Here is a 21,909-nt window from a genome sequence, read left to right as displayed (position 1 = left end):
TATATATATATATATATCCTTATATATATTTTCATATATATTTATGATTTTTCATTAGCGACTTATTAATCAATTATGCATCGAAAAATAATTCAGTAGAGTTCTTGTTTGATTTATTATCATATTGAGAGATTAATTTAAAAAAAATCCTTGAAAGCTACATCATAAAATCATAATGAAGTGTTTAGAAAGAACCAACATAATTCTTCCAGTTAACAATAATTATGGTAATTGTTCATGCGATTAGCATCTCATTTATGAATTTGTTGTATTTTAATTGGTTATTTTTCTTGTCACGTGACTTGATAGTATCACTGAAAAATTTCTCTTGATTTAGAATTCAAAACTATTTTTTCCTATCGAGAATGGGTAATTAAATATACGCATCCTGAGACTTTTTTTTTTCGGTAGATTGCATCCTGAGACTTAAAGCTCAGTATATTTATATATATATATATATATATATTGATTTTCTTCTTAATTTATGGTTTAGGAAGAAGTGATTAATCCTGGACAGTTTATCGCAGCATATATTGCTTCGTCGGTAAGAAATGCAACACATATTTTTCAGCTACGTCATTGCAAGAAGCATCTATGCACATATATATATATATATATATATATATATATTTTGGGTAAAAATCTACGCATAATTTAGGACACAAAAATATACACACACATATATAAATGTATATAGTTTCATAAAAATATTTAATTATGTAATTTGGAAAATGAATTATGGCAAATTGCAAGTTGAAGTGGCACGTATACATGCTTTCACATTTCCAGTTCGTAGTATATTGTCTACATGAAAACATTTGTAAATTAAGTAAAAGTGTAATATTTAATTTCTCGAGCTCACCTCAGCTGAATAATTCCATAACATTTGATAGTGGGAAACCTTCTCGTTTAATTTCCCTAACTTAGAGAGAATTTAGATGCTGAAGTCACTATAAATTCATACGCACGTAAATTCTCAAACCAGAGTGCTTAAAACGACTTTTGTTTACGTAACCATGTCGTCATCGTGGAAGAAGAACAAGAACACCACCACCACCACCACCACCAACAGGGCTATGGTTATAATTGTCAAGGAACTCATCCACCCTTCAGTAGTCAGAAGGAATTCTTCTGTGATGTCCTATTGTGAAAGACCAATGAATGAAAGCTCGAAAAGAATGCTTGATTTGATTATTCTCTGGGGATGTACATATAGCTGAGTATAAGAAAGAAAAACAGGAAAGAATTCAATTGCCTATTATACATAAAACTAATTAGGCTAACTAAGATTATATGATACAAAATAGACCCACTAGTCCTGGCAATAATATATCCTGTAATACTTCCCCTCAAGTTGGAGCATGAGGATCTCGAATGCCCAATGTGCCCAAGAGAAAACAAAATCGATCTCGCCCTAAAGCTTTCATGAAGATATCTGCAAGTTGCAGTCTTGACGATATGTGTGCAGTTTTGATCACGTGAGACCGAATATGTTTACGAACGAAGTGGCAATCTATCTCTTTATGCTTCGTTCGCTCGTGAAATACTGGGTTAGCTGCAATATGTAAAGCAGCCTGATTATCGCAAAATAGTCGAGTAGGCGTAGAATAATTGATCCCAAGAGAATTAAGTAAACTTCGAAGCCATAAGACTTCACTAACTGCTCCTGCCATAGCTCGATACTCCGCTTCAGCCGAAGAGCGAGACATCATTGATTGCTTCTTTGTTTTCCAGGAGATAGGACACCCTCCTACTGTTACAAAATATCCCGTGGTTGAACGACGTGTCATGGGACAACTGGCCCAGTCCGAGTCACAATAGACTTCGAGTTCTAATGAGCTTGGCCGTAGAAAAATTCCCTGTCCCGGTGATTGTTTCAAATAACGAAGCACCCGCATCGCGGCATCCCAGTGATCTTGACGTGGATTCTGCATGAACTGAGACAGGATATGTATCGGATAGCAAAGTTCTAGTCGTGTAGTCTTCAAATAAATCAAACGATCAACTAGTCGCCTATACCTGTTGGGATCATTAAGAGGAGTCCCTGAATCCGTTGTCAACCGATGATGCTGTTCCATTGGAAATGGAGATGGTCGTGCACCAAGCATCCCGCACTCCTTAAGTATGTCAAGCACATACATCCTCTGATTAAGAAATAGTCCGGACTTCATTCTGGTCACTTCAATCTCAAAAAAGTATCGTACCGATCCCAGATCCTTTATGCGAAAGCATTGATCTAGGTATCGCTTGAAGCATGTGCACTGCTCATGATTATTCCCAACCACAAGAATATCATCAACGTATACTAAAGCCGCAAGAAAAATTTTACTGCGTTTAAATATGAAGAGGGAATGATCCGCTCCAAACTGCCGAAACCCATAGTGTCGCATAGATTTCGCAAGTTTGGCATACCAATTTCGTGAAGCTTGCCTCAACCCGTAAAGCGACTTCTTGAGATGACAAACCTCTCCTGACCTTTGGTAAGAATATCCAGGTGGCAGACGCATATAAATCTCTTCCTCAAGATCTCCATGCAATTATTTCCCTTTCCTTCTATTAGCAAATTAATGGCTAATCCTTTCGGAACATCACTATAATTCTTCGTTTCTTGGTTTAATATACTATAGTTTTCTTTATATATATTATATATTTATGTGCATGCGTATCTTCCCTAGTTTTACTGTATTCCTTTACTTCTTCACCATCATCAATAGTCATCAAAATTGGACTTTTATTGTGCACCAAGCAAAGGATATGCAAGCCCGAACAGAGGAGAATGCTGTAAAGGAATAATATTATACAACATATATGAGCCTATGACAACGATTAATATGTACATATCATAATATATAATTTTGTATTCAGAAAAAAAACAAAAGAATATAATTTTGTAGACTTAATAGTCAGTTTTCAAATAAAAAACTAATTCCCATCTGGTCGCACCACTACAAAAAAAAAAAGAGAGTATATTATTAACAAAATAATCAATTTTAATTATTAAAAGGTCATTCGTAATTAACAGCTAAAATATTTTCCAATCATATAATATATTTATTTTTCAAATTCTTTAACTACGGAGCTATGATAACTAACTTGCAACCAACACAATTATTTTAGCTGTTGTAGATTTTTAGCATCTATATTTTTCTCATTGGGAATTAAATATTAGTTTCTAAAGAGTTTATTAGTTGGTAAATAAACTTTTTAGCAACTAAATTTTTTACTTTACATTACTAAAGCATGTACTAGGCTCATGAGATTTGCTTGTAACCGGAGATGTAGTAGGCTAAAATCTTACAACTAAAATAATTCTTAAATCGATTCGAGACTTGATTTTATCTCTCATCAAATTCGGTTCAAGATAAGTCGGATGAAATACACGTATCGCTTGCAGGGATTTTTCAAATTAAAGTTTTCCATGAAGGCATAGTGAAAATAATGCACTTACTAGAATTTTATCAAATTTTTGAGGTTTTATGATGGAACTAATTAATTAATCTCTATTATTTTAATGCGAACGCGACAAATATATTACGATTAGTTTTCTTTCTCTTTATTATAACACTAAATTTTTAGGCTCGTGCGATGCACGAATTTTTAGTTAGTGTTGTTTTATTTAACATGTTTTGTTCATAACAAATTTTAACGTAAACTTTATTTTAAGAAAAATATTAACTTTTTATTATTTCTAACATTTTTAAAAAAATTAACCTAAATTTTATTTTAATATTTACTATTCAATCCTATTTAATATGGTGGAAGATAAATATAAATTTCTTTTCTTTTCTTTTGAACTTTTTAATAAAAATTAACTTAAAATTTATTTTGATATCTATTGTTCTAACCCCATTTAGTAGGATGGGATACAACTTTATATATCTATATATATATATATATATATAGATTTTAGGCTCATGCGATGCACATAGTGTGTTTTGTTAATAATACATTTTAAAGTAAACTTTATTTTAATAAAAAATTAAATTTTTATTATTTTTAACATTTTGATAAAAATTAAAGTAAAGCTTATTTTCGTACTTACTATTCAATCCTATTGAATAGGGTGGGAGATAAATATAATTATTTTCTTGTCTTTTTTCCTTTTCAATAAAAATTAACTTTACTTTAATAAAAAAATATTTTATTATTATTTTTAACATTTTAATACAAATTAACCTAAACTTTATTTTCATATTTAATATTCAATCCTATTTAATAGGGTGGGAGATAAATATAAATTTTTTCTTTTCTTTTTAAATTTTTAATTTAATTTTTATTTTAATGATTACTATTCTAATCCAATTTAGTACGGTGGGACAGAACTTTATTTACTATTCTAATATATCCTCTTTAATAAGGTGGGAGTAAGGTAGAAGACAACATCATTTACTATTCTAACCCTATTTAATAGGGTGGGAGACATATAAATTTTATCTTTTCTTTTTAACTTTTTAATAAAATTATCTTAAACTTTATTTTAATATTAATTATTCTAACCATGTTTAATAAGGTGGGATACAAATATATATATATATATATATATATATATATATATATGTACTGAGTAAGAAAAAAACAAAAGAAAAAGAAAATCATTGAATGTGCTTAACGGGGGGGTCTGTACTATGTACAACGGCAAAAAAAGTAGTAATTTGCTTCTGACAATCGGAGGCTTATATATCACAATATACTAATAAATTCCTCTTTATTTCGCATTGATATATTTATCAACATTTAATTTCCCACAGAATAAAATTACAGTTATATAATCAGGTTTGTTTCTTAGGAAAATTGGGTACTTTTGCTAGTGCATTCTTTTCAATAAAACTTTTCTTTGTTGCCTTCGTATCATCCTTTTTCCTTTGTATCCTTGGGAAAATATATTTGCTAATTAATATGAGATACTTTACTAATATAATATTATTAGAATAAATTAATAAATGTTACCAAGTAAAAGGATAATTATAAGATTCTCAAACATTTATAATATGAGATATTTGCTATCAATAATTTTTTTTACCACTAGCAACATTTTATAGAAAATTAAAAAAACACATATGGTATTAATAGATTAGAAATGTTTCCCAAACATTTAGTCATTGAAAGTCCTTCACTTCGTACTTTCAAGTGAATTTTTTACTTATAATATTTCAATTTACATGTAATTCATTATAATTTCATAGCATTTTCAACACCTCTAGAAATTATTTTTTAAACCCGAATATATTTATTGTTTTTAAGTATATCTCATAATCATTCTCTCTGATAAATTTTTTCTTTTAAATTTTGTAAATTCTAGTTTAATTTGGTGTCATCTTTTTAAGTATTTTTATTATCATTTTTCATGTTTCATTTTTATAATTTTTTTTATTTCAATTGTGATTTAATTCATTTATTTAAAATCTAATTTATGCCTGCGTTTAATTTTAGGAATTGATTCTCATTTAATTTTTTGTTGTTGTTAAATATAGTCCATTTACAGAAAGAAAAATCTTTTAATTATTAAAGGGTTTTAGCTACTTGTAATTCCACACATAATTGTATTTGTTGCACTCAAATACATATAAATATTTACAATTATGATAAATTTGTTATATCTTTAAGGATTTTTTAATTTCTAACATTGAAAATTATTTTTTTCTATTTTTCAATTGATTCAACTTAAGAGCACTTATTGCAATTCAAGTGAATTTTTCTATGTATATATAGATATAGATTGTAACTTAAACATTCAAGTAATAATTTCTTGTTAATTTTTATTTTCTGAAAATTAGATTCTTATTATCTTTAAATATATATATATATATATATATATATATATATAGGGTTTTTAGGGTTACGCCATTTATCTTTAACTTCATATATAGGCTTTTTAGGGTTATGCCATTTATCCTTAATTTCATCTTTAACTTCATATATATATATATATATATAGTATATACTATATATACTAGACGGTGATCCACGCATACCACGCACCCAATATGAAAATAAATTTATATGAAATCCATTCGTTTGGTAGCTTTCAGCATTAATTTTGTCAAATCCCATTTATATTTTATTTCTTAATCTTAATTATATCTTGTGATCCTTCATTAAAAAATAATAATAAATTGAAAAAAAGAACCACTGCGAGCAATGGTCGATTAGTTAGTCAAGAGAAAGAGAGAGAAGAGGGAGGGAGAGAAAAATGTGAGAGAGAAGTAGTTTTTCGTGTAAATTCATAGTTACGCCATTTATCTAATAGCCACTAAATAATGTAACATAAATTATCTGGGTAAAAATGAAAATAAAAAAGTTAGACTAAGGAATTTCTTTCTTCTTTTATAAGAATATAGATAGATATATTGTTGTAAAAAATTTCGAGATATAGAGAATTATAAATAAATTTAGAAAAATGGATTTGTCTTTAAATATTATAATACTAAGAAATTGCAATTACAAGGAATAAACTTGTGTAACACATCAACATAAGAGATATAATTTAATGAAAAACACAAATAATTGAAAATTATTAGTGGGCAAGGCGTTTCTAGGAAACTCTCTTCATGATTAGATAATTCCTGACAAAATTACAGTGCAGTTTCAACGGAATTATCTAACCCCGGGATAAAATGCCTACAAAAAGTAGTCATGGTTGTAAACACGACACTCTCTAACTAGAACCAAACTCGTAAAAGTATATAGAAAATAGAGTTGCACGTATCTCAATATTACTTCTGGTACAATACAAATTCTTATGTAATCTCAGTTTATATAGCAAAAAATTTGCAAGGAACACTAACGTTCTATTAAAGACAATTCAAGAGGTCTATTTGACCTAATAATGATCAAATTTTAATTGATAATAGTATTATTGTTATTAATTAGTAGTTAATATTGCTAATAATTATCACAACGGTCAACATTGAATCAAATAATGTCATTCTTCCAAAGCTTCAATAATCTTACCGTTTGTATTAATTTTGTTTTTAATAGTCATTTTTATTTTAATTAATTATTATTAGTAAATACTTTTATAATTTATTATACAACAATCCCCACTTATTTACTAATAATAATAGTATAAACACAAATATATATATATATATATAAAGAAAATAAAATATTCGGGTTATTGTATAGTGCATAGCCTGACGGTGGCCTAGGGCTTGAACCGCAAGTTAGAACATAAATTCAAAGAACTTAGTTCACACTATACATGAGTTCTAGTTCAATATGGCAATACAATACGGCTTTGCACTATTCCGGTCTCGCAAGTACTCTAGGATTTACTAGAGAAATCCGTGGGAAGCGGCCTCTCTCTTCCATACTTGTTTAGACAGTCTCATCAATAGTATCAATAACCACTCTAGCACTCTACTATAAAAGTTATGAGACTATTAAGGACAAATGTCTAGGCTTTCTCATTATGAAAATTCGGTACATTAAATAAGGTACCGGACTTTTGAAATTACCTCAACTATTTCTCACAATCCATAATAATGCACTGGAAATGTAAACACATATTACACTTCATGTATAGTCCATAGCGAAAAGCCCTTGAACCCTCCAAACTTAATTTCCATTCAAGGAGTCAATTCTTTCATTTAGTGGCATCGATGTAAAGATGGTAGGATTCATTCAGACTATTTTCATAATTTGGTAATATTCTCATATCTCTCATGATTTTATAATTCTTCCCCTTATAGGAGGATTAATAAGCATATATCGTGGGTATTATATATATATATATTTATCTCATCTCAATATACTTGTCTCACTAGACTCGTTTTTAGTCTTAATTTAATTTAATTTGTACGTACCTCCTTATTGCGCACCTTTCCATACACACACCTTTTCACAAGATGAAAATTCTTGTAGAGGCTCCAATCCTCTATTGATCGCACTCTTTCTCATTCACGTATTATCTCCTTGCGACTTTTCAAGTCGTTCATTATAAGATCTCTAGGAAAATACTCATATGGTCATCACGTGCACCAACAAAACTTATAATATTAGTTATGTCAAGATATGAAATCCCATGACCAACTGGCTTTATTAATAAAAGCAATTCATGCTTAAAGTTCGGAAACTAAAATTCATATATAAAATTTCATACCATAAAATGCTAACTCACACATGTCAAGGATCATGGAATTGGTCATCTCAAAATTTTTCAAACCAAATAAGTCATCTCTTTACACTTTTCCACAGTACGTGAATCCTCAATAGAGCATACTTTGTTTATCATTGTAAGTCAATCATCATGCATCATATAAATGGATGCCTCAGTCCTCAACCAATGATATGCCCATTAAAAATTCCATGAGTTTCATATATCAATCCAATAATAGTTCGTACTGATGGTTTTTCTTTTAACCAGAATTAATGCAAAATCAAATAAATATATTCAAATTGGTCTAAAACAAATAGAGAAGATCACCAAAGGTGTTTATGGCAGGACTATATATACAGCATATGAGGCAGCACGTCTTTATATAAATGAAAAATAATCAAGACTTAATTGACACAATAAAAGGCATCTCCATTGCACCAGATTTAAACGAACACCATCATCAGATTCAATGCATAAAAATACAAATACCCCACACACAGAGATATATATATATATATATATATATATATATATAATAGGACTTTTCAAACTTTAATTTCATTTGACGGTAGCACATTACACAATACTATATACGAAACAATTAATTTAACACATCTCTAAATATATGCAGATACTTGAAATTATTATCCTTTTGTTGCTGTTCATGTGTAAGTCCAGTGAAATCTGATTGCCTCAATTCTTTTAACTTTATAATTTTCAGAGTTCAAAATCATATGGAGAATATTATCGAAGTAAAACAATCACATGCAAGAAAGTAATACCTCAAATAAGCCGACATTTTATAATTACACATCCCTTATCCAGAAAATAGCCAAAAATTACTTGAAGCAAACTAATCAGGAAATTGCACGGCCTTACCCGACACTGCCACTGTTGCATAATTACTCACCTGACTTATAGGCTCTTGTTCCAGAATCCGAATTGAGTTTGTTAAAAATATTAAAAACATACCTCGACAATATACAAATCACATGGCTCTTTTTCAAATCGTGGGTTAACAGTATTTATGCATGTCTCATCGAACTTACAGTATGCTTCCCCCCGTTTATTTTCATTTTTTGACTTGCTTGAAGAATCTCCGCCATGGAACCTTTGCGTATCATCTTCCTTGAGCTCACGGAGAAACTGTCTGAAGAGGCCCTTCACTGTGTGCTCTCATCCTCAACACCATCTCTCTTTATTTTATTTTTTATTTTTTTAATCTGTGTTTGTCTCTATTTTTGATATAAATCAAACCACCAACATGTATGAAAGAAATTCTCAAAGTGAAATCGAAAGCACATTTGTTTTGGGTTTGAAAATATATTGTTTAATCTAGAGCGTAAACCAACACCTTTGTGCATGAAACAACCATAACAAATGCTTGTATTTTATCAAAAACAATTAATCCAATTCTCCATATCTCAAACAAAGAAAACAAATCACGAGGAAAAATTACCTATCCTCAGTAGAAAATTTCGAGATATAGAGAATTATAAATAAATTTAGAAAAATGGATTTATCTTTAAATATTATAATATTAAGAAATTGTAATTACAGGGAATAAACTTGTCTAACACATCAACATGAGATATAATTTAACGGAAAACACAAATAATTGAAAACGATGAGTGAGCAAGACATTTCTAGGAAATTCTCTTGATGATAGATAATTCCTCGCAAAATTACAGCGCGACTTCAACGAAATTATCTAATCCCGGTACAATGCCCACAAAGAGTAGTCATGGGTGTAAACACGATATCTCTAACTAGAACCAAACCAGTAAAAGTATATAGAAAATAGAGTTGCACGTATCTCAATATTACTTCTGGTACAATACAAATTCTTATGTAATCTCAGTTTATATAGCAAAAAATTTGCAAGGAACACTAACATTCAATTAAAGACAAATCAAGAGGTCTCTTTGACCAAATAATGATAAAGCTTTAATTGATAATAGTATTATTGTTATTAATTAGTAGTTAATATTGCTAATAATTATCACAACGGTCAACATTAAACCAAATACAAATTCTTATGTAATCTCACTTTAGACAGCAAAAAATTTGCGAGGAACACTAAAGTTCAATTAAAGACAATTCAAGAGGTCTATTTGACCATATATTTGATAATAGTATTATTGTTATTAGTGGTTAATATTGCTAATAATTATCACAGCGGTCAACATTGAACCAAATAATAATGTCATTCTTCCAAAAGCTTCCATATTCTTACCGTTTGTATCAATTTTGTTTCTAATCGTCATTTTTATTTTAATTAATTATTATTAGTAAATAATTTTAAAATTTATTATACAACATATATATCTTTTTTTTTTCTTTTTGTCAAATCAGATTTAGCTTCATATTTGAGAAACTTCATTTATTTATAACAGATATATAGTCAGGATGGTCATATTGCTTCATTTGGAAGCCTCCGTCTATTCAACCCTCAGCTTCATTTTTTTTTAATTCCATTTTTTCTGGATATACGAATTTTGTAGGTATTTACTAATTAGTTAATATATATATATATATATATTAAAGAAATGCAAGAGGTTTCTTTAAGATATAAAAATTAAAAGGTTGATTTATGGCTGATGTATCAACAAAGTTTGAACCAATGAGGGGCAGCAGATGGTTAATTCATGGATGATATACAACGACGTTGACAGGATCGACAACGTATGACACGCCGCAAGGCCTATTTTTGATAAATTTCATTAAATTCCTCATTTTCATCGGCGTTTCATATATGAGAGATTATTGTACATATGACATGCCAGTAGCTAGCCTTCGCATCAACTCCTCAATCCTTAGCTCTGATCTCTCTCCACAACTGAAAATTGATTAAAGTATCAAAATGAATTGATTTAAATGATTCGACACTTTGTTTCCCTTAAATAAAATTTACTGTTTGAGACTCGTGAATGAGAAAAATTCACTTTGGAATAATTTTATTTTTTAGTAAATTGATCTTGCTTAAATTAAATTAGTTGGAACCTATTGGGTTTCAAGATATTAGACTGTACATCCAAAGCAGAATTGATTAAAGCATCCCTTTGGAGAATTTCAAATCACAAATTAATAAACTTATATTATTAAATTAATGAAATTGGAATTAGGGAAAGAGTGATGTCAACTCAGGAACAAGAGAAGCCACATGCGAACCAGGGTTAATTAAGCTGAACTCGTCAAAAGCATGTAGGAGTGGAGCGAGCATGCATGTGATCAAGAAGAAGATTCAGCTTTGTTTTTCTTTATCGAACATGCAAGGCAACGAATTAAAAAAAACAAACAAAGATTTTAATTTGATTGTGAATAAAATTGGGGCAAATTGGGGCTTCGAAAGAAGAACATGGATCCAACCCCACATTCCAGTGAGGTTTCTGCTTTAGCTTCCAACTAACAAAGCCATGTTATGGAGAGAGAGAGACACTCTGCTTGTCTTTTTTTCCTATTTATTTAAAACTATAATATAAATACAACAAATGTTTCATACGGTGAGATTAGTTTGTACTAACGTTTCAAATGACGAGACTAATTTGTCTGCGAAAAATCTTTCGAGATTCAATTTCTAGAGATAGATATCTTTTATAAAAACTAAAATGTCAATTTAATTATTTCGTTATTTATAGTCTGAATTGAACGATATAAGTACGTATTTTTGTCAAGTGAAAATATTCAGTGGGTCATGACCCCATTCATCATCCCAGAATAGACAGATTGATGGGAGCCACCAGTGTTTCTAGACACATCCCTGTCGTAGAATGAGGCAGCTAATTATTACGCTTTTATTATGCATGGAGGATATGCATACCACACATGCACATATACACCTATATATATATATATATATCATAATATATTCAATATACATCTATTTATGTAATATAAATGACCTAGCTAGCCTACATCTCCTAACATGGTTTCTGCCATTAGCTAGCTAGCCGCCTTCTTGCTCTTCCAGGTAGATTCTCCTTTAAATAAGAGGAAGCATAAGTTATATCGAGAAGATATTCGATTAATTTAATGTAAGGGTCGATCATGCATAGATATCTCTACTCATTGGGAAGCTTTCATTTTCGAATATATATACATACATACGTACGAACATACAATATTCGACAGTCTTCTCCAAACATCTACAAAGTTAATACATATTGATGCATTGGATTTCATTCGGTGTACCTCTATTTCGGACATGTGGACATGTGTACGTGCACAGGGACATATCGCATCGATGATAAGGATATGCTATCACTTTTCTTTCATCTTTCCTTGGACACAAAGGAGAAGCTCAAAGCTGAGGGGGTGGATTGAGGGGAGGGAGAGGTTTGCATCAATCATGTTTGTGGGTGGGGAAGCAGCCTCTGCCCCCCTCCAAATTGTACTCATCCTCCCACTCTTCTTCCTCTCCCGATCGTACACGAAGCCATGCTAATAAAAATTTATCCTAAAATCTGTTGATTGGTTCCGAATTGAGGATGAGTGTCATTATAATATATATATCATTTATTAGTTCCTCTGTAAATTGAATTTAAATATTCTAACTATATATTTACAAGGTAAGGAAATACTACTACATACCAACAACCGTCCAGCTGCCCAACCCATGAAGACTTCACCTCTACATGTCAGTCGCGAGAGTAATATATATACGTAAATAAACTGAAAAAATTTGAAGAGTCATTGTCATCTCGATATGAAGTACCGGATCTTTTTCAATCTAGCCACGTAATATATTTTGATTAACGATTATTCAGTCGAATGCATGTCTTTTAGCTAACATAGTCCAAGCTATGTAAAAGTCATCCAATTCTATGAACAAGAAAGTCATTATGTTTTAACATCTTTCTATGTCAACTAGCTAAGATTTCATGTGATGATTGCACTAATCTGTAATTGTTTTGATAATGCAATTAGGGTCTGTCCCCTATATATATATATATATATATATATTTCTCTCTCTCCCCTTATTGGCCACCCTGAAGGCTGAAGGCCTTCTCTCTCTCTCACCCTGGCATGGATAAGAATACTATGCACAAACCAACCATTGTACTAGATAGAGAACTTCTCAGCTCTAGCTAGTAATTGGGAGAGAGAGAGAGAGAGAGAGAGGATGGACTTCTTCCCCACTAATTTCATGCTCCAACCTCCCCATGAAGATGATCAAGACCATCACCATCCTTCCACCAATTCCAATCAGATTCTTACCTGTTGGATGCCTCAAGATCAGTGTCATGGTACTATGTTGGTCGATTAATCGTTAAGTTCCCTCTTATTTCTGTACGGTCTGAATTTGTTACAGTTATGTATCATAATGACTTTTTCTGGATACTGCAGGACTTGGAGCAACCCTTCTGGGGAAACGATCACCATCGATGACATTTCCGGGATTCGAAGGTTGTGGACAACTAGAATCGCCTAACGGGATGGACCACGAGGACCTCTCGGAAGACGACGGGTCATCACATACCCTAGGGGAGAAGAAGAAGATCAGGCTGAACATGGAGCAGGTGAAGGCACTGGAAAAGAGCTTCGAGTTGGGGAACAAGCTTGACCCCGAGAGGAAGCTGCAGCTTGCCAAGGCTCTAGGCCTTCAGCCCAGGCAGGTCGCCATCTGGTTCCAGAACCGACGGGCTCGGTGGAAGACTAAGCAGCTGGAGAAGGACTATGACCTCCTCAAGCGACAGTTCGATTCCATCAGGGCCGATAACGATGCTCTTCAGGCTCAGAACCAAAAGCTCCACGAGGAGGTAATAACATCTCTGATCTGAAAGTTGGTCGAACGACTTCGGATCAGCAATTATGTCCATCGATCGATCAGCTAACCATATGACGACTTCTTTTTTTTTTTTCCCCTCTTTTTTGCAGATAATGGCACTGAAAGGTGTTAGAGACTCAGCAACTCATTATGAATCAATCAACCTAAACAAAGAAACTGAGGGCTGTGGAAGCAACAGGTCATCGAGAGAGAACAGTTCCGACCTTCTTAGACTAAACGTATCTACAAGGCCGCCTGTTATCGATCAAGAGCATGAACATGCTCGTCATCATCATCAACATCAAAACCCGGTCAGCAGACAACTGTTTCCTTCATCAACTAGATTCAGCAACATATTCGGTGGCATCAATAACGATCATCAGTCGGGACTTTGGCCATGGTTCGAGCAACAGCAGCAGCATCTCAGTTGAAACTAAGGCCGGATAAATTGGGGTTTTGGTCCTCGGACGACATATATATAGCACTTTTCTTTGTTTGTTCATTCCTTAAATTTTCCCTTTTCCTTTTAAGTCCTTGAATTGGTAATTCTACTGTCTCTCTTGGTGGTGTAATATGTTCAAATCATATCTCTTTGGACATTGCTATATTTGAAAACTCGAATCGATATATTATTAATTAAAATCATAGCAACGAACCATGAGTCAGTTATACATTTCAGTATAAACAATAAAATCAACAAATAGGAATTAATAAACTAGCGAGGCAAAAGATAAGTTCCCGACCAACGAAAGTGTGAAATCTTACACACATCACCATGGATGAGCTATAATACAAATGAATGCCAGCAAGCATGCATGAAATGATTAATGATTTGTTTGTTTATGGAGTATAATTTACTTCACTTAACTTAACTTGACTTTTTCTTCAATTTAACAACACAATTATTATTTTTTTTATCTTTTTCTTCAATATAATAATAAACTCTCTCACATACTTTTTCTTAACTATCATTACAATTAATTATTTAATACTAAATTATCTCAACTATTCATTATTTTCTCCACAATTTAACAACACAATCATTATTTTTTTATCTTCTTTCTTAATTTAATAATAAATTCTCACACATAATTTTTATAACTATTACTACAACCCCACTTTTATATATATATATATATATATATATATATATATATGGAGTAGAGTGAAGTTAAACTCAACTCCATTATCAAACGCCACATAAAACTTTTGCTTTTATAGTATATGAAACTGTAGATAACCATCGTCAATTGTTCTTGCTAGGAATTCAATATGTCCGGGTTTCTAGTTTCAATGTCTTTTCCATAGGACATTTCGAGAGAGTTGTGCTCAAAGTGAATAATATCTTTTGGACGGTTCTTTCTGTTTCGAAACTCAAAGCCCACATGGATGGCCCACAATGTGGATAGTAATCTTAGTTTATTTAAGTTTCTACCGTATCGCTAAACTAATTCTAACCGATTTTTATGATTAAAAAGAAAACAACGAGATGAAATATGGGATATACTATTTAATATCCACGTGAAGAAAGTTGGGGGCATTTCATATGTCACATTTTGTTGGCAACAACTACCAAAATCTGAAAATTAGATATAGATTCTTCCATTTTAAATATGGAATCCTCAGAAGATCTTTCTCATGGGATCATGTGCTGATTAATATATATAAATACCCTCTGGCTTTTTAAAAAAAATTATTTTGGAGTTTCCGCTGACAAAAGTAATTAATTCAAATTTCTCATTTCTTCGGACAAGTTGGTGTTTATTTTTCTATCAGTGATGTGTGGGTGTTAGTGGAAATCATTTACTATTTGCAGATCTTTCCGTCTTTTGTTTTTTGGACAGAAATTTGTAGGTCATTAAATATATAAGACATTTAATAATTATTTATGAGATAATACAGTTTTTCTTTTTTCTAATATAAAAGAGGCCTATAGGTCAGTAAGGATAAGAAAAGGGGAAATAAAAGGGTAGAGAAATTTCAAAGATAATAATTGAAATCACACCTCTTGATTTTGAGTTAGGAGCGTCGACACTGCACTACGAACAATTTTTCAATTTTTATTTTTTAAATGTTCATAGTGTTATTTACAAGCTCTTTTTCCTGATTATACCGTTTCAATTAGATTAATCTTACCAGGGGGTTCATTCATCCACACACGGTTTGGTTTGGATATTGGCTTGAGCTGAGCATTAATATTCAAACGGGTCCCTATGGCCAAATACGAGACACGCGGACAGCTGAAGCCACACGAGCCGTATTTGAGCCAAAAAATAAATGATTGGGTACTTTGAATGGCTCGAGCTAAGCTTGTTAATATTACTCGCGTCATGTCAGCTGGTCGACAATAATACGTAAGAAGCCACAGTAGCTCATCATTCCATGGATCCAATTGTAAGCCCAAGTTCAGATCGTGAGCTAGGCCCATTGAAGAACATATGGTGGGCTCCAGCCCATTGAGTTGCACGAGGGCCCTCTTTCTTTTTTTTTTCTTTTTTTTTTGGGGTAATCGTTGCATGAAGACATTGAAATTGCCAGAGCCAATATGTCATATATTTCAATTATTCTCCAATGACAAACATCTTTGGACTTGAACTGTTGAATGTTTTTTTATTCAAGCTAGGACTCTATCCTAATATGACAAATGGATCGCTTACGAAAAAGATGATTTCAATATATACATATTCGTAAATTGTTGAAGAATGTTTGCTTTTTTTTTTTCTTTATCATGAAAAGCTTGGCAATATGATCACCATTTTGCTAGGCCCCATATACTATATGACTAGTATTCATTTGTGCCCCATGCCTTGTTTAAACTTGGGCAGAGTGTGTAAGAGTGCAAAAGCAAAAGATGGGAATTTATATATGTGTGTGGTGTGTTCGTGTTTATATATTATATTCATAAACGATGATATATGTGATATATGTATATGGACCGACCTCTCTCGAAAGAGATGAAACTGCAGAGGACTTTTGACCATGTTCATCATCTCTAAATATTTCTGACGATAATATAATAATGTTCTCGAAATATTGGGACTGACAATGGATTAATATATATGTAAGTGATAGAACATACGTACATGACTAGGGTTTCCTGATAAAAGGCAAGACAACAAGGAGCATGGGGCTTAAGGGAACTCAGGAAGAGGGACAGTACTCTGCTAGGTACGTTGAGATACTATTGATGACAAGGCAAAGTATTATTTCTTAGGGTTTCTCCAACTATTCATTCATGTCATGGACTTTATCGGAAGATGTTAAAGGAGAGGAGACGATGATGACCCAACTCTTGAGAATGTGACTTGTATATATGTAACAATATCGACACATATATTCAATATTTGTACGTTTACATAAGGGCATGTATGTAGATTAACATACCGTCGCATCTAACCCATGGGAATTTTTATTTTTTTTTATTTTGTGAATTAGAACTAAGCACTACATAGACGGGGTATGATGGCCCTTATACCAATATCCCCGAGCAAGAGAAGGTCAAAGCCTATGAGGACAAATGCTCAATATATGAACTCCCAGCGGAAGTGAAAATACATAATTCGCCAGCCAGTTCGCATATATATTACTTTCTCAAAATACACATCCAGTCACTATTAACTAATTTGGATTAACCAAAGCTCAACGTCTCGAACCAAAGCTTTATGACCTCCCATTTGGGATTTAAACTCACTACCAAAAGCAAAAATGATATTTACCAAAAAAAAGAAAAAACCCGTAAGTAAAGTGGGGTAAGGCATTAGTGCTAGGATGTTGAATTCTAATCTTCTTCCACCGTCCGTTTAGTCAACACGGAAATGGGCTCAATTGTCCAACTTCTGCAACTTGACTTCCCTTGATTGATGCCATGATTCAATATTTTACGTATCGCTAAACCATTCTGCTCACGGTGATCATCACATATTGTATTGTTACACCGTTATGGGGCAAAAAAGGGGGTTAGAAGTTATAAGTACATATTATTCACATTTTAGATAGACGTACATGCTACAATATTAGCTGGCGTTTGGCGACAACAGATTCATTAGGTTATGATACAGCTTATATAGTAAAATACTTCTATAACCATGATTGCATCAGATGGATCCTTTATGGAGTTAACCGGTTGGTCATATATGTTACATTGCATAATTTGCATTAATATGAACGATAACTTACCACAATCTCCCTCTATGTGTTGGAACCGATCCCAGTTGGTCGATGAGTCCACGTTCCTCAACACAGAACAAAGTTAGAGGGTCCGCATAGGAGCAGAGAATCTTTGGGGATTGTACCTATTTCCTTAGACAGATGGAAATACCAAGTGAAGTGATGAAAATGTCACATATATACTGTTATAAATATATATACAAATAGTACACAGAATAATATATATATATATATATATATATATATATATAATGTGAGTGTTGCATAGGATCCTCAATTCTCTCTGTCTTAGTACAGCGCTTTGCAGGAAAAAGATAAAGAAAGGGAATGAAGTCACGTTGCAAAGTCTAGGGGAAGAATCTTCTCCTTGTATTGAGAATGTCTCCAATCACGTACACAATATGAGAATGTATATATATACTACAGATACATTCAGTATCGACCAAATCAATGAAAGTGCAACCATGAACCACCCCTACCAAAAAAAAAAAAAAAGGACAACAACCAAATATTCATATCAAATAGTGTGTGTGTATATATATATATATATATATACATTCCCTAAGTCTAGGGAGTAAGTTCCTAAGTGGAGATCTAAAAGCATAATTTGCACCAAATTAATTTAATCACGCAAGTTTTTTCAGTAAGATCACAAAATAGATTTAATTTATTGTCTAACATCAATCCTTGTTCATAGATGTAATTGGCTTATTAGTTCAAGTCGCGTGATGTTTCTAGCTAGTGAGTTTCAAATTTGAGCTGCAAATATACGCAAGTTAACAGTTAATCCCAAGAGTCGAACTCTGCAATAGGTTGCGTGCTGATCATATGCATTTAAGTTTAATGGACCTATAGAGAATCTCAAGTTTGAAACTCGAACATTTTACTAAAGCTGGAGCATATATATACATACAAAGCTCTTACAAAAGTTCCGAAGGGTTTTTTTCTTTTTTCCACACGTGGGTCCTTTCTTCTTTGTTTCTTTTCTAGTTCTTTCTTTTACGCGGAACCATGGAATATATGCGATGCGACCTTAAAACATATAGAAAAATAATCTGAATTTTGTAATTTTCCAGATGTGTTTTAAAGAGAGAAGTTCATCTTCTTTTTCGGCTAATAAGTTCATGTCATTATCAATTTTGTATCTGGCTAGCTAAATTAATCTTTGTATTGTTTGACCGATTGATCGGCAGGTTACCCGATTTGCAGGATAGATGCGCTATTTACCTATATACTTGCTTATTTTATGTTCTAAGGACATAATAACGCAACTTAAAAGAATATAGAAAGTATATATTGGAAAAAAAAGGAGGGTCGAAAGTATATTTGTCTATCCACTTTCTTTGTCGTGAATCAAACTTTTTTTTGTTTTTTGTAGGCAACACAGACGTTCCCTTTTTCAGCCTTATAAATCTTCTTCGACCTTAGCTTGTGTCCACTTTTTGTTAGTGTCTTTGGATTAAGTCTAAAAGAAAATGATTAAAGAGAGAAAATGGTATTGGTGCAGTGACACAAAGCGCCCTCCGGAATCAAGAGGTCTTGAGTTTAGTCCTTACCAGCGAGACATATATGTCCATTTATTTAGCTTTATTACCTTTCCTTTTGCTAGACTTATGTGTTTCCCTTATTTTCGAAAGAAATGATTAAAGAGTGGTAAATAAACAAAAAATTGGGGCCTATCTTGAAATAAAATTTTGGCCTTTCTTAGCTACTCGATTGCCATCGTTTCATCTACAAGGTGCATATGCAATCGCCAAACTGAGCTATCAGGTAGCAGACTTTATTAATGATTCAATATTGTAAAATTTTAAAAAAAATCAATTGAGAAGTATTTTGTGGTTAGGACAAGTCATTGATCGACAATAAAAAGAGGACATATCTCAGTCAATAAGTTGGGCACAACTCATGATCTCATAAAAAAAAAATTGTCATCAGTTCGCATAGACAAGAAGACAAAAATTCGATATAGCACATGTACTTAATCATGCATAAGGGATTAAGTAGGTTTTGCACATAAGTATATGATTGTATGGATGATCTTTTCTATTGAAAAAGGTTCCCATGGTGCGGCTATTTCTTAAAGTCTGGGGACAACCTTTTCCCTTTGTGGTAATCATGTGATAATTAGAGAGAATATAGATGTTGGTTATTGAGCGTGCACCTATTGATTAAACGCATATTTTCATAATGATAATTACAAAGTTATCTTATATTAAATATTGGTTTTAGAATATCATTTCAACTTTTAGAAGTTCATTTATAATTTATAATTAATTTTGCGATTTCTTTCCCTTCCCGGAGATAATTTTTCCTCTTTTATTTCCTTTATTCCAAAGACATTCTTTATATTTTATGAAGGCATATATATATGCAAATACATTCTAACAAAATCCAATTTTCAAACTATTCTCTTGATAGAATATATTCACCCTTGTGAATTAACGGAAAGTGCTATATTTTGAAAACTAACAAAAAAAAGTACCGTTTCCGTGTGTTGCACGTTGAAAATATATAGAAATAGATATCTGAACTAAGGGTAGTCGTTTCATCTAAATTTTTGACATTTTAAGAAAATTTATATATTATTTTTTTCAATTTTGATAAAATTTCTTGTGTTTGTACCCTCATTTGAAAAAAAAATATATTTTTATTTACTCCTCATGAACCCCTCACACGCTCAAATAGAGTCGGAACTTTGAGTCGATCCTAAAAAATATATGTAGTTTTTACAAAGAGAAAAGTTCTGTGATGGTGACTTGAAGCCGTTTCAATTAATATCTTTTTAATTATGGTTTGAAAACATGGATGTATTATGGAAAAATTTCCTAACAAATATTTTTTTCACTTATATGAGAATAATTGACGAGAATTCTCGATAAATTTAAGATTTATGAATGGTCTCAATGTTGGAATTTTCTCAATTTCCTAATAGCAATCAAGCTTTAATTACACATATACCCTTGAAAATTTTTTGTAGGTATAATCATTTGCTTTGGCTTCTTATGTAGACCATATAAAACATGATTAACCCAAAAGGCCCACGTGTTTATTACCCTATATCTTTTCCTTAATTTTATTTCCAAAAATGACCACAAAAATTGTTTACCCAAAAAAAAAAAGAAAAAACCAGAAAAGTCAATAGAGGGAATGAGATGAAGAGTTGGAAGCTGGCCATTGGGCAGCGGGACGCTCTCCCTAGAATCATAGATTAATCAAAAGAAAATTTAGATTAATTGGCCCCACATCCCCATTTTCCCCCAAACTTACATATAATCAATCTCTTTCGAAAATTGGACCGCACCTCATCTCACTCAACATCCCCACCCATGCAGTCATGCCACCATGCATGCTTGCTCACTCCAATTTTTTTTTTAACATGCACTACTTGAAATTTGAAAATTTAATTAGCCCATTTCCACCATGCCACCATTCATGCTTGCTCACTGCAAATTTTTTTTTTATATGCGCAACTTGAAATTTGTAAGCTTAATGGACCCCAATTAATTTAGATCCGAGTCGAATCAACCTATTAAGAGGTAAAAGTCTCCAGAGTGTGAATTTTCTCTATTCACTAAAACTCGAATTAGAAACCTTTAAGATAAATATGTGTCGAATTACATGAATCAATCCATGTTAATTGCTCATTGCTAATTAGTTTTACATCAGAAAGAATTGGCCCCTTTTTTTCCTCTTCTTCCTTTTTTTTCTCCGGGCATGGAAAAGTTATCCATGATCATCACGAATCGAAAGAAAAGAACTAGCAGCACGACATATTATACGATATTAAATCAGTAAATATGACTTGAAAGTTTTCTACAGTAATATCTATGTACGTAAATTTAACGTTATTTAAAGTTATATGCATTTTTTTCATGAT

General features: G+C 32.0%; 1 protein-coding gene and 1 long non-coding RNA gene across 2 annotated transcripts; one reads left to right on the top strand and one right to left on the bottom strand.

The window, feature by feature from the left end:
• Positions 1-13,072: 13,072 nt before the first annotated feature.
• Positions 13,073-14,472, top strand: LOC116199906 (homeobox-leucine zipper protein ATHB-13-like). The gene is made up of 3 exons (XM_031530490.1): positions 13,073-13,344; positions 13,445-13,857; positions 13,976-14,472. The coding sequence occupies exons 1-3, from the start codon at positions 13,221-13,223 to the stop codon at positions 14,294-14,296; spliced, it is 858 nt and encodes a 285-aa protein (XP_031386350.1). The 5' UTR covers positions 13,073-13,220; the 3' UTR covers positions 14,297-14,472.
• Positions 14,473-17,417: 2,945 nt separating this feature from the next.
• Positions 17,418-18,175, bottom strand: LOC116199959. The gene is made up of 2 exons (XR_004155622.1): positions 18,042-18,175; positions 17,418-17,763 (listed from the first exon to the last, which is right to left on the bottom strand). It is a non-coding gene; the product is annotated as an uncharacterized LOC116199959 (long non-coding RNA).
• Positions 18,176-21,909: the final 3,734 nt, after the last annotated feature.

The sequence above is a fragment of the Punica granatum genome, chromosome 3 (assembly GCF_007655135.1).
Source record: "Punica granatum isolate Tunisia-2019 chromosome 3, ASM765513v2, whole genome shotgun sequence".
NCBI classification, from domain to species: Eukaryota; Viridiplantae; Streptophyta; class Magnoliopsida; order Myrtales; family Lythraceae; genus Punica; species Punica granatum.
This window is presented reverse-complemented; position numbering and strand designations above follow the sequence as displayed.

Bases quoted from the DNA above. Each gene is read 5' to 3' on its own strand.
- LOC116199906 (XM_031530490.1), top strand. From the start codon at position 13,221: ATGGACTTCTTCCCCACTAATTTCATGCTCCAACCTCCCCATGAAGAT. The intron at 13,345-13,444 runs GTACTATGTTGG...TGGATACTGCAG, and splicing joins GCCTCAAGATCAGTGTCATG to GACTTGGAGCAACCCTTCTG. The intron at 13,858-13,975 runs GTAATAACATCT...TCTTTTTTGCAG, and splicing joins ACCAAAAGCTCCACGAGGAG to ATAATGGCACTGAAAGGTGT.